Consider the following 14,427-nt stretch of genomic DNA (forward strand, 5'->3'; position numbering starts at 1 on the left):
AAATCGAACGAGTTTATTTATGAAAATTTCGTACTTTAATCGTTGGTGGTTGGACACATCCTTTACGCGGAATGAATGAGCTTTTTACGTTTGACTGAATGGCTCAATTTCTTAACACCGTACAATGTTAAATCATTAATCATGTCTCGTTTGTTCAAGGCCTCGGGATGCCATTTTGGTTATTTTAAGATTCTTTTCAATATGCCAATACGTATTACCAGACCTTATATCGGCGGTTTTTGCCTTTTTAAAGATCGGCATAATGTTATAAGTAAATATAAATATTTAAATCAAAATGAACTCCTTTATAAATATTTACCGCCTCTCTTACCACACCCTTCAAATCGGGATACACAGAAGGCTTCACTTCATCTTCCACTTTGGGCTATTCGTAGTAAATAATTATGCTTTTCTTTTTATGGGGTCGGTAAAATGTACTCACCTAAAGATTGCGCCCCTGTTAGCCGCCCTTCACGGTAGCTACGATGCTAATAAATAATCTGCAGATAACTGTAGATTAAACTCTAATACTGCGTCAATAACTACGACAAGAGAACCGAGATGATCTCGTCAACAGTTAATTAGTAGAGATGTTTTAAATTTAATTTATAGCTTTCCTTGTATTATCAATATTAATAAGGAAAAAAACATTTAACAAATATAGTTCTGCGATATAGTAAAGACACGAGGCAGATGGCGGTACTCTCCTGTATATGGATGGATTATACGTTAAATTCGAAGAAACTAATCATGAGAATACTCTGAAGGACCCACCGCCCGTCTAATTCCGCAGCAGACATAACAGCAAAGTAAAGCGCTGCTGTGTTCATGTCTGAAGGGTGTGGCAAGGGAAGGGAGATACTATACGGCTTATACAAGGCGTTACAAGTAGGAAACTAATTCTATCAAGGGTTGATTGTTGATATCTATGGATCGCAGCTTTGGTACTATCAGTCTTACCAAAAGGTGGACTGTCTCCTGCATGCAACTTTTATATTGCAAAAAGGAATTCTTCACCAGACGTTTAAGTTATTTTTTAGATTAAAAAATGATTACTTTGTTTGCTTAAATATGTCCTACAAATTAATATACTGTATGTGTGTTCACATTCAGAGTAGTTATTAATGGAATTTCTACCTATACTTATGCTGATATTCCATGTCATATTAACTGCATTTTTATTATCGTATTGAATCATATCTAGTCTTGATTTTAATAGATTTTCGTGCTTTGTTTAAGTAGAAGACAGTTTAGCTCACGAAAAGGTACTCTAGAAACAGTTATTTTTATAACGCTCATAACATTTACTAAAAACTAATATTTATACTTCATGTAAGTATGCGATAGTTTTGGGTGTTGCGTAACGTTTTATGAAATTGCACAGTGAAACATGTCATTCGAAATCGAACATTAGTCATTAATTAATTTACTTTTAATCCTACTTGTTTATCTTCTTATTATTCATTTTGTTTATCTACTGTCGAAACATATATGTTATTAACACAATGATTTAAGCGATATAATAATTTCAAGCAATAAATATACCAAATCTTATCAATGAAGTCATCAAGCAATAGATACTAACACGCCTCATTGAGTTCTAGACAAACACGCCACTTGAATGAAACCAATTGTTACTGTTATCTCTTATCATATTCCAGTAATAGGTCAAATTATAGAATTATAGACGTTTGACGCCGTTTTGTTTGTTGTTCAGATAAAATAACAACGATCGATCGGTCGATTGTCCGATCAATCTGTCGATCTATCTCTTCTTGCTCTACGTCAGTGAACTGCTGTTTTAAGTAAAAGTCCGTTTGACAGCTTTCAAGATTAGTTACTCACTAAAGTACTTAAACGATAAAATATAATTTAGAAATTAGTTTAGAAATAGCAGTTATTTCAAAACAACAAATATATTTATTTTTACTTTATATATTTATGTACGAGTATATATCTTAATCTACATAATCTGAAGATGGACTTATTTCCGTACTTGAACAGTTACATAAATAAGAGTACGTACTCAGTACTCACATTACTAAGCATACATTAAGCATTACACATACGTCATACACTAATATAATTTCCAAGTATTGGTGTTTAGTTGACGTATTTTATGGTCGTATATATACGTGCTTGGCGATTGGACCAACAGTTTTTAATCTTCCTTGTCACAGAAGTGATAAGTGCCCAGTTTGCCACAATCTGCCCAAGATATTTAGCGTTTTAAACGAAGTTTGTTTTATAATATTCATAATTATATCGAACGTACTATTTTCTACGTTATCTGTAGCTTTAATTAAGTGCTAATTCATTCTCGTTATCAGTTGAAGTTTGTTTAAATTTACTTTGAAATAAAAAATCGAGCGGGATTATTAAATATTGTGATTGTAAGATACAAAGTTGTGAACATGGATAAGAAGACAAGTGTATACATTACCACTGTAATGTTTTATTTATTCGTTTTTATCCAAGAGTAAGTTTTTTATCGCTTTATAAAAATGTTTTGATTTGCGAATTTGCTATGATTGTGATAGTATATTCAAAAAATGGCAATCGAGCTTTTATATTCCGGATCCATTGCTCGAGTGTAAATCGCTCCAGGATTTGATGGTTCAAATCTATATTTATTTAAGTATTGACTAAAAAATCGTCTATTGCAATTATTTTTATATTATACGCCGATGATAAATTAGTTATTAAAGATGGTAGAACCCTTTGTGGTTCGACTCCGGCGGCACCACCGCCACACCTATTTCTGCTTAATAACATCAGTGTTAAGCGCTGCTGTGTTCCGTTTTGAAGGGTGTGGTAAGGGAGACATACTTTTCCGAGGCATTCCAGCTTAGTCCTCAGGGGTAGCAGCGCATCTGTGGCCAACCTCAGGTAGGTATATCCAATCCTATCTGGAGTTGATTACAGATGTCCATGGGCGGCAGTAGCCACTTACCATCAGGTGGACTGCATGCTCGTCTGCTACTCCTATATAATAAAAAAAAAGTTATATCGTAATTCGTATCGAACTAGGCCACTTCACATATTTTTTAAGTTTTGGATCGGTTTATGCAAACACATAACTAATATTAATTAATAATTATAACTATGTATCTAATAATACAATAAAATAGGTAGGTTTACCGTCGGTCTTGATGACACTATTTCTTCCCGTGGATGTCCTTGTAGAGATCCAGTAGATACTTAAATGGCAAATTGGGCAGTAGCCATTACCTAGCGATTTACTGCATTATTTTTACTGCGGAAATCAATTATCATTATCGTTAAACCATTTCAGTCTCACTCACGGCTTTCCTCTCACAATGAGGACCATATATTACTCTGACTAAGTGCAGACTGGTAGACTTTACATGACTTTTATTTCAGTTCTTTAACCGACTTCCCAAAGAAGAGAGGTTATTTACAGACCTTTCAATAATGTAGGTTTCCTCAAGTTGTTTTGACAGTTAAAGCAAGTGATCATTTCCAGTGTTAAGCATCGGACTTCTAATAAAATTACATTGTAGTGTTGCTTATGAGTAAGACGAAGGGATATCACTTCCTTTAGCCATTATCACCATCAAACCTTCCATATCCTCCTGCTAGGCACAGATCTGTCAGAGTAGGAAGCATGGGGTATAGTCCACCGCACCTATAGACATCTCTGGTGCGAGTGATTTTTGATATAATTTCTTCCCTTTCTATAATGTCTTTCATGTTAGTGTGATTGTAAATTTAAAGAAACATGAAATAGGTACATTCGTCTCAGTGAACAGCAATGACTGTTTTCAAGCCAGTAGCGTTGGCACACGAGCGCCGTATGTAAATGTCTGTCGCCTGACCCGACGCCACTCCGAATACATTATGGCTCAATGCTTCTCAAATGTTTCACTTACCTTTACACTGGCATAAATTATGGTCTGATTTTATTTGTGGTCTGTTGATCTATTTTTCATAGTGATTTGAAGGTTTTTTTTTGGAATAAAAAGAGGTCATTATTTTTATGGATGGCTTCTTAGAGTCGAGAGGGAAGATCCGCGTGGCGGAGTGGTCAATGTACCGATAGACGCGCAAAGGGTTGCGGGTTTGATCCCTGGCCAGACAGAATGTACAGTGTGTACAGATGTATGCGTCTTTGTGTGGGTCATTGGTATACGAGTACATGCCACAGGGATTTAATGTGGGACTGAGAGTGTCATATGTATATGGTTCGTTCAACTAATGCGAATTGGATCAGAATGGAATGTCCTTTTTACACTCTCTGGTTTAACTTGATTTGTTAGTTCGTTAGTATGAGCGGGTGAAATAATGGAACTGAATTTTAATCCAGTTAACGCCAACCGTGTGAGTTTTGTATACTTTTTTAAGTGGGATGTCAAATGTCATGCATGTTTAGCTTTGTACTATCATTTTAAAATCAATATGGCAGACGCTCCAAGATGAACCGATTTTTATTTACACTGATATTATTGTATTATATTTTTTACAATTGAAAGGGTTTTTTGAGAAGGTTTTTTGTAATAAAAAATATACGTGTCTATTTTCTCTGGCATTAAATAAAGCAAGAAGACTTTATTCTTCTGTTAATAATGAGAAATGCATATCCAGCCGTCTTGGATGATATCGTTTTTCAACACTATTTTGATTTCATTATCAATTGAAGCAGTTATGATATTCCGGTTATTATGTGTATCATTTAGTAGTAGTATCATTTAGTATAAATAACGATGTTAATTAATTTGACACCTGCACAATGTGTGTCAAAGAATTCCAACGTTACAGTTGAGAACCTCTGTCAAGCTTGAAAATGCTGTATCGTGTTGTATTGTGCCGTCAATCGTTTACGAATTATAATAGTTATTTTTTATTATTGTCGCTGAGTGCCTACTGAAGTATTCAGGCATATGACAGTACCGTGTTGATTTAAGTATAGCTTGCAAGTAATTTTTGGAATCATTATTATAATTGTTAGTACTTAAATGCTAATTTGTAAGTAATTACAGTGGTTTCAGAGGGATCAGTTTTAATATTGCGGAACTTACAAAAGAATTTCAAGTTGTAACTCAATCGGTTAAGTTGACTTAGTTAAAAATGCTAGTAAAATATACATTTTTACTTACAATACTATAACTTTTAATAAAAACGCTCAATACAACTACATTCTTCAATATATAGTTCCCGTTTGGATTTTTCTTTTTTCAAATATAGTCTTCCGTTTTTTTAAGACATGGGGTAGGGTATCAATCTACTTCTGATAAGAAAGAACCGGTGATCAAACAGCGTGTGTATTACCTTAATTACTCAAAAACTATTTAAGCTAGATACTTGAAATTTGGTGCATTAATTAAGGCTCTTGAGATGTATAATAAAATCTCAAATCGCCTCAAGAGTTATTGACATATTAATTTCATTCAACGGCATTTCTTGTATTTCCAGAGGCAGTATGGTGGTGGTGCTGAACGGGGTGCTCGCGGACGAGTGCCCGACGTCGGTGCGGGCGCTGCTGGCGGCGCACCCCGGCTACAGGGACGCGGCGGCGCAGCTGCTGGCCGCGGCGCCCAGGGTCGTGGGGCCCGCGGGCTTGCTGTACGTCGCGCAACGGGAGCTCGCCGCTGTCGTGCCGCATGACAGTGAGTGTGATAGGCCCTAGTAATTCTTTATCGCAATTAAGTAGGACATGTAAGCCTTCGCAATTCGGTTGTGGCGGTACCGCTACCACGCCTACTTATGCCTTATAAAAGTATAACTGTGTAAAGTGTGTTCTGGTGTGCCTAAAATATACTTATGCGAGCCAATCAGGTTCGATACCCGAATATTATTCCTGTTTAGTAACACGGGAATAATAAAATTAGCGTTGCATTGAGTTTGGTGTTTGCGGAAGTATTAGTCTTTGTGTGTTTTCAATGTAGTTATGGATCCCCAAGTGGATTGCGATATGCAATATCTACCTTAAGTAAAGGAGTCCCTGTACAAAATGCATGCTTTTACAGTTTTACGCAGACGGATTTTATCGGCTTTCGTACATTGCCTATCAATCAGGCATTATTAGAGGATAGTAAACGAGATATATACCAAATTAGTCTTCAGGAGCAACACATTTCTGATTGAGATCAGGTACCACTCTGAGTGGTTTTATGTCTATTTGCCGTAGTGACCGTTAAACATCGTGTAAATTGTACCTACACTCGTTTGCTAAAATAAATAGGAAATGTATACCACGAAACAATTAGCTGAGCGAGGTAATTAATATAATAAATTGTTTTAATACATCAATGTTGTCCTGAAGTGCCATAATTGCAAGAGAATTAAATAGTAATACACGGTTGGTGATTTGCGTATATGCAAATTACGTGGTTTCATATATATCATTTTATAGCTACTTAATATTACGGTTTTTACGTAAATCACTGTGTCATGCAATAACAATTTAATTTTATCTCTTTTCAGAAAATGTTAGTATCATAGGATCGGACGACGCCACATCATGTATTATAGTGGTTGTGAGGCATTCAGGTGAGGATTGTTTATATAAATTGGTGCTTAAAACTTAACTGCTTTTGTGTTCCTTACTAAACAAATATGTTGTTTCTTTACACTATATAATACATAAAGTTTGGAAAATCCAAAAGTGCACGACTCATAATGCTCATTTAATTATGAAATATAAAAAAAAAAAAACTTAAGTCGTTCAAAATTAATTGCCGAAAAAACAGCTGTAGTAGGAAGAAGGTACTGCACAAGCGCCCCTGGTGGAATAAATGTACATAATATCTATAGATATACAGTCTTGTAGGTTTCGTTTTTTATTAATTGCAATTAAACGACACTGAATTAATTAATCATTCGCATTCAGTGACCTACAATCGTCGATTAGAATTTAAAAAAAAAATTAACTCAAATGATGGATTTTTTCACAAGTTACAGTGTTTTCAGGTTTCACACATGACGGACAGGAAAATTTTTTGACCTATTTTGGTGTTTCTCTGATGCTTCGCATCATGAGTCGTGCAAAACAATAAAGTTATTGTTGGTAACCTTACAAGATTATAAAGCTAAAATTATTTTCATTTCTCAACTTTATATTTAAAGTTGATTTGTTTTGATTGCTACGGTTAAAAAATTACAATGATTTAATGTTTTTTCCTAAAGTTCAATACTAAATAGCTAAAATACTTACATTACATTACATTATTACACACTACCAACTTTCCATGACACTTAAATAGTGTTCATCACACTAAGCGTCTAATTCCGCAAAGCTTCAATAAATATAATTTTCACATCACAATACCATGGAAGAGTCTCATGTGGCGGCTAGTTTACCCAAATGCGGAGCGTAATGTTTTTCAGGCGTTACTGCGTTAAGTGCCGCTGATTCGTTTTCAGTTATGTGGCGAGGGAGACATACTTACTTATTCGAGGCGTTCCAACTTAGATCTCACGGATAACGAGTAGCAACGCATCTGTAACGACCTAATGTTGTGCTCTAATCTTATATGGGGTTGATTACAGTTGTCCATGAGCAATAGCCGCTTGCCATCAGGTGGACTGCACGATAGTCTTCTACTCCTGCATATTATACATGATGTAAAAATATTTTTAAGCAGTCGATTATTTTGATTTTTATAATGATTCGTAGAGTTCATAATGTTCAAAATAATTGCATCATGGTTCAGGGTCTGGTGCAGTGGCATTGGCCCACCTGGACGGGTCGGGTACAGTGGAGGCGGCCGCGGCGATGGTGGCGCGCGTGCAGCAGCTCGCGGTCGGCTACCACGAGGGCCGGCTGGAGCTGCAGCTGGTCGGCGGGTTCACTGACCCGCACAGATACTCTGATGAGCTGTTCGCTAATATTATGCGTGAGTATTGCCACCGTATTTTGTGTAGATGTAAGGAGAAAATATTCTTACTTGTTTTTTTGTGTTTCAAGTAAGTTATCGTTATTTGGCTTAGTTTAAATCTGATTTATCCGATAGCATAAAAATAAAATATTTTTTCGAGATACTACTGTTTTTGCGGTTTTGAGGGCTATGTAGATCTCGCAAAGGTAGGTTTTGTAAAGGGTCTGTTCTGAGGAAGGAACAGTGTGTAATCGATGTCAGTTGATGCTTTAATTTATTTTTGGTGCCACGTTAGTCTCGGCAGACACTGGATTCGTTTTCTGGCTAGGCTAGTATTTAAATAAGATATTTCAATTGCCGTTCTTTGGAGAAGATCACTTGAAAAGAACAGAATTTTTTAAATTGCATGTTGTCTAAATATACGGAGCTTTGACCCTGCTTTGGGTAATATTACCCCAGATCTGATATCCTACCTAGGATTATCCTACCTAAAATCGCTTACGAATTCATTTATATACCTACATACAAGCGTACACATGTAAATATTTAATTAATCTTTTGTATTTGATTGACTCTTAAAACAAATCTTAAATTTTACGCATATTCTCTATAGTAGGTGGATCTTTATTAGATCAATTACAGCGAGCGTATTATTAAAAGTGACGTAAAGGTCGCCACAGTGATCTCTGTCTGGGTGCCAAATGCTCACACGTTGAATGTTGTGCCGTGTTCGTATGATCGACGAAATTAAATGTTTTCATGAATTGTTATTTGTGATTCTAATGAATGTAGATAATATGTGTGGAATGCAGATTTCAGTTTCGTCTAAGATTGTGTCGAGTTAGCAAGGTCGAAGGTCGAAGGTGGTAGAACCCTTTGTGGTTCGACTCTGGCGGCACCACCGCCACACCTATTTCTACCTAATAACAGCAGTGTTAGGCGCTGCTGTGTTCCGGTTTGAAGGGTGTGGTAAGGGAGACATACTTTTCCGAGGCGTTCCAGCTTAGTCCTCGGGGGTACTATGTCCGTATAAAGAGATATAACAAATGTTTGTTCTTAATAATTAATCTATCCAATGCATACTGTCAATATTTGATAAATTTTTGCAGAACAGCAATTGTCAAATTGCAAACTTTGATAGGCATAAATTTATCAATATCGATATTGTATAAATTAGATACTTATCTAAAATATAACATTGGCGATGTTGGAATGATGAGAAAGAATGCATTTTATACTCCAAACCATTTAATATAATCAAATTATAATTGACACTTCTCAGAGAGTGTTGCCAGTACCTCATTATTATTAATAATGGGCATAGCCTCTTCGGTAGACTGACTGACCTTTCGGATGCAAACATTGGATAGATTGTTTATTAATAATGGGCGTGTGTAGCGTTTGCCACTTCACTAGACTGACCCGTGTTGTGTACGCGTTAGAGTGTGCGACACGCGTGGGCGCCATCACCGCGTGTAACGCTACACGCAGTATCGCGTAATTTGATTGACCACGGCCACCGCGGCCGGTGTTCCGTGACTCATTGTTTGTTTGGTAATTAGTGAGCGATCTGGATTGATAAATCTGATTTAGATGTTAATTGGTTAGCGAATTTGTTGTCATTTTCTTTTACTTCTCGGCACTTTCGTTTTCCGCTGTTTCATTTTACTTTGATGATTCTATGGTACTCGATTATTACTTTATCTATAACGATTAATTGATACATTTGTTTTAATTTTATTCATTTACTTTTAGGACATGACCAATTTTTATTTAAATATACAACGCCATACCACTCAGTTAAATAATTTTCTAAGACATAGAATATATAAGCTAATCATTATTCATTATTTAATATAAATTGCTAAAAGCTAACCTGCTAAAAGTACGAATAAAGATTCGTGAAAGTAAAAGGTGCTAGCTGAACCCAACTAATTTTCACTGTGGCTCAATCTTGTGTTCCCGTGGGACCTTCGGGATAAACAGCATATTAAAACATATTCATACACATTTGCAATATTTTGTTAAAATTTCAACTAAATCCATAGACATGAGTACCCAAACGCCTTTTTATATATACCTACAAATGATTAAATTTGAAAAACCTGTATCCCATTCCAGTATCATTCCATCGCCTGACCGAGGAGATAGACCTAACATTGGCTTGTTGCTGTGAATTAAACACTGCTTTGGGCGGGGGCGCCTCCGCGCCGCTGGTGACCGGCGTGGGCGTCGACATCCGCGCGGGCGACCTCTTCCCCGCCACCTTCCCGGACAAGGGGCCGGAGATGCCGCTCAGAGGGGCCAGGATGATCACCGGGGGGCCTAACTCCTCACAGGTATGTGTTTTTGATATGTGATATCCATCAGTTTGTGTAGATTGCAACTGATGTTAAACCTGGAGGCTTACCATATTTCAAGCGATGGACATAATATACGAAAAATCTGTGTATGTGTTGTAGATGTTGGATTTGCATAAGAAATGTACATGATACTTATGTATTTATACTTTATGGACCAAAACAAAGTTGTGGTACAAAAGGTGGACTTAATGCTAAATAGCATGATATGCGTGTATGTCAGAGTCGTTGGCGTCATAAATTTACTACAAACTGCAATGTGTATGGCAAAAATGTTGGACACGTCTGACAAACTCATGAGATGTGTCAGTACCTACGTATCCCGCGAATTTTGCGTGTATGGCAAATCGTTTTATATACCGTGTTTATCACAGGTGTTGGACACTTTTGGTCACATGTTTATCATAAGTGTTGGACGTGCATGACAATAAGAAACCTACATCATATGTTTGTCGTAAGGGTTGGACATGAACCACACTCTTATTTTGTTCCATGTCCAACACACAACCTACATCACATGTTTGTCGCAAGTGTTGGACATGTACGACAAGACAATAAGCCTACATAACATGTCTATCACAGGTGCTGGATATGTAAGACAATGACAAACCTACGTCACATGTTTGTTGTAAATGTTGGACATGTACGACAAAAATAAAACGTCATGTTTGTCGCAGGTGCTGGACATGTACGACAACGCGGTAGGCATGCTGCGCGTGGGCCCGTTCAACTACGACCCGCTGCGCGGCGTCGACCTGTGGCTGGAGCAGGCCGACGACTTCATCCTGCAGCACCTCAGCACCACGCCCGCTGTTGAGCCGCCGCACTTTGTGCACAATGTGAGTACTAGTGTGAGTGGGCATAGATGTAGTACGAGTATTTAGAGTAATGGAAATGGTAGAAAAAGTAATAGTAGGGTGGAGGGACTTCACCCTGCAGCACGTCAGCACCACGCCCGCTGTCGAGCCGCCGCACTTCGTACACATTGTGAGTACCAGTGGGATAGAAGTAGTTTTATTGAAAGTAATGGTATTGGTGGTAGTAGCGGGTGGGGAGAAAAATTAATGACTTAACGTAAAATACGGAAACAAAAGCAGTGATAGCCTAGTGGTTAAGAAACTCGGCCTCTTGATCGAGGGGTCCGAGGTTCAAATTTCAGGCACGTACCTCTGGTTTTTCAAAGTTAGTTACGTGTTAGAAATTAATTACCACTTGCTAAACGGTGAAGGAAAACATCGTGAGAAAACCTGCATACCTGAGAGATTTATAAAAAAAATCTCAAAAGTATGTGAAGTCAACCAATACGCACTTGGCCAGCGCAGTGGATTATGGCCTAATCCTTCTCATTCCGAGAGGTACTTAGGGCGGTAGAAATGGTAGGGGAAGTAATAATAGTGGAGAGGCACTATTACTTTTAGTGCAAGGGAGAAATACTTTTCAGTTTCCAGCGTTTCAACTTAGTCCTCAAGAGTAGAAATGCATCTCAGATACTTTTATCTTATCTGGAATTGATTACAGATGTCCACCATCTGACCACAGATCATTTTATCCTCAGATAGAACGACAATGTACATTTGCTGCTTTAATATTAATAAAATATGTACTGTACTTGCTATATTAATTAAGTGTAGGTACTTATTTAACCGCTAACTAATCCCGAACATTGTGCATTCCAGATCCGTCTGACTTTGAAGTTCATCCAACAACACCCGTTCCCAGCGGTGACGGTGTTCCCGGACAACCGGCCGCACTACTACCGCCGCGACGACCAGACCGGCTGCTGGGTGCCCGTGCGCTTCTAACACCCACACACACACACGCTATGACGTCATAACACTCTGATGTTGCTAACCATTGACTAGAGAATTTATGACATGTCAACGTAAAATAATTGCCATAATATATAAAAATGGATGGTCCTATTAAATAAATATTTAGACAATGTTAAATAACATTATGACGGCATAAACTCAAATGTTGCTAACCATTGACTAGAGCCGCGTTTCCCAACCTGTGGTCCGCGGACCCCTGGGGGTCCGCGGTGTCATCTCCGGACCATACATAAATTGCTCATTAAATGCAAAAGGGCCGCAAAACGAAAAATCAGCAAACCAGTTTTATCTAAGCACACGGTATTTTAAAAAATTAAAAAAGATGCATGCAATGATGCACAACACAATTATTAATGTATATATAAAAAAAGACAAAAACAAAATACATAAATCGGTCTTTCAAATTATCTTTCGGCTGGGATTGTTTTTTTTTTTTGCTCTTCATTTTATTAAGGGGGTCCGTGAAAATGTGCTTGATTTCCTAAGGGTCCGTGGACTGAAATAGGTTGGGAAACGCTGGACTAGAGGACTCATGTCATGTCAACGTAAGAAGATAAATAAATAAAAAATGGATGGTCCTATTAATGTTCTGATTAAAATGACGATTTGTTATATTTGACTTTCCCCCGTTATATGTAATGTGTGAGTGTGGAATATTAACAAGACGCCATTTTGCATTATATTTTATAACAAATTATATGTTTAAATTGTTTATACGAGCAACATGAAATTTATTATATTTTCTAAATTAAGGTTTTTATGTTATTCAATGTAACAATTAATCAAATGCTACCACGACCAACCATTTTTATATATAGATGAAATATATATGCACTGACAGGACATCATTTACCAGGTTAAGATATGTGTAGATGCCGCAGCAAAGATTGAGACACATTCAAAGTTATGAGGGGAAGAGCCTATACCATGATATACTTAAATTAAACCAGTGATTATGTCGTTGCTCCAGTTTGCTAAAGGAGATCGCAAAGCAGTGGTCCTATTAGAATATTATCGTCACGCAATGGGGGAAGGGTCCGAAATAAACAATCTCTTGAAAATCATCGTCGAAAAATTGCTATTTGAAGATTTTTTGTCAATGCTCATGAGGCAGTTCGGTCACCTAACCCGCCATCCCTATATCTTATATACGTCAATGCTGATTACTATAATATTCAGGTTACTTCAGATAACCTTAGCCATCTAAGCACATACCAATATGGCATGCATTTTTAGTATTTCGTTGAAAATATGATAATAAATTCCAAGAAACATGCTTGCTAGTAGGCACTTAAAATAGTATAAAAATTGTACAATGACGCGTAACATTTCCGAGTTTAAAATTAATTATTGACTTTTCTTATTTAATAACGGGATTGTACTGTGTATGGAAACATGGATATGACACTTTGTGCTTAACGAATATAAATGATTTTGTAAATAAAATTTACTGTCCGTACGGATTGTTATTTTTCAACTTTGAAACAAAGTCTTTAGTTGTTATATTTGTAGACATAATTGAAATAAAATAAGTATGGAGGGGTGTATCAACTCTTTATGATGTCATTATTTAAAAGAAAAAAAATATTTGTAATACTTATGTTATTTGCAAACAATTTTTCCATCTAGAGTAAGTTTTTCATTTGGATTTTATTTCTGATTATATAATTTAATAATTATTAATAGTAATTTATTGGCCTACGTACCAGATCCATACTTATTATACTTCCCAATGACGTAGTATAGTTAGAAACTTCATTAGCTCTCTTTTTCCTATTAAATATATTTTATTTCAATTTAGAAATTATGGTGTCTGACAATTAGTTATTTAGCTGAATTCCTTTTTTATGTAAATATAAAGTTGAGTTAGATATATATGAATTGTTAAGTTAATTGTGTATATTTTGATTTCACTTCATTTTTGTTTGTATTCTTTTAGTTAGTTTTGTTGAAAATTTTAACAAATTATGAACGTAATATAGAAATATTATTATGTATTCTTACACTGATGTATTCGAGACGTTTTCGAATTAGTCGGTGAATATTTTGTATAAGGAGTAGATTGGTATTTGTAGAAGATTCGAAAATTTGACAGGGATGTTATTTTGTAAATATGGCAGTGATCAATTAGAAATAATAGTTATTGTTTTGTGAAATATAATGAATATATTGAAAGTTCATTAGCTTGTGGTTGTTTTATTTATAATAATTACTTTTATGGTAAGTTTTATTGACCCTACAGAATGGACTCTTGAAAATCCCTGAAATCGCATATTCTTAAAGGTTTGAATTGATATTTTAAAGGTGGTAGAACCCTTTGTGGTTCGACTCCGGCGGCACCGCCGCCACACCTATTTCTACCTAATAACAGCAGTATTAGGCGCTGCTGTGTTCCGT

General features: G+C 36.4%; 1 protein-coding gene across 4 annotated transcripts in view; it reads left to right on the forward strand.

The window, feature by feature from the left end:
- Window positions 1–12,578, forward strand: part of Ntan1 (N-terminal amidohydrolase 1) — a 113,840-nt gene extending 101,262 nt beyond the window's left edge. For all 4 annotated transcript variants that reach the window (XM_073091295.1, XM_073091297.1, XM_073091296.1 and 1 more), the window contains 6 exons: window positions 5,434–5,627; window positions 6,445–6,510; window positions 7,674–7,856; window positions 9,960–10,177; window positions 10,876–11,037; window positions 11,875–12,578. In XM_073091295.1, coding sequence (XP_072947396.1) covers window positions 5,441–5,627; window positions 6,445–6,510; window positions 7,674–7,856; window positions 9,960–10,177; window positions 10,876–11,037; window positions 11,875–12,000 — 942 coding nt within the window. In that variant the 5' untranslated portion in view covers window positions 5,434–5,440 and the 3' untranslated portion in view covers window positions 12,001–12,578. The remainder of the gene's footprint in view (window positions 1–5,433; window positions 5,628–6,444; window positions 6,511–7,673; window positions 7,857–9,959; window positions 10,178–10,875; window positions 11,038–11,874) is intronic.
- Window positions 12,579–14,427: the final 1,849 nt, after the last annotated feature.

The sequence above is a fragment of the Epargyreus clarus genome, unplaced genomic scaffold (genome assembly GCF_041222505.1).
Source record: "Epargyreus clarus isolate Ecla_fem2 unplaced genomic scaffold, WU_Ecla_fem_2.2 ptg000034l, whole genome shotgun sequence".
Classification (NCBI taxonomy): domain Eukaryota; kingdom Metazoa; phylum Arthropoda; class Insecta; order Lepidoptera; family Hesperiidae; genus Epargyreus; species Epargyreus clarus.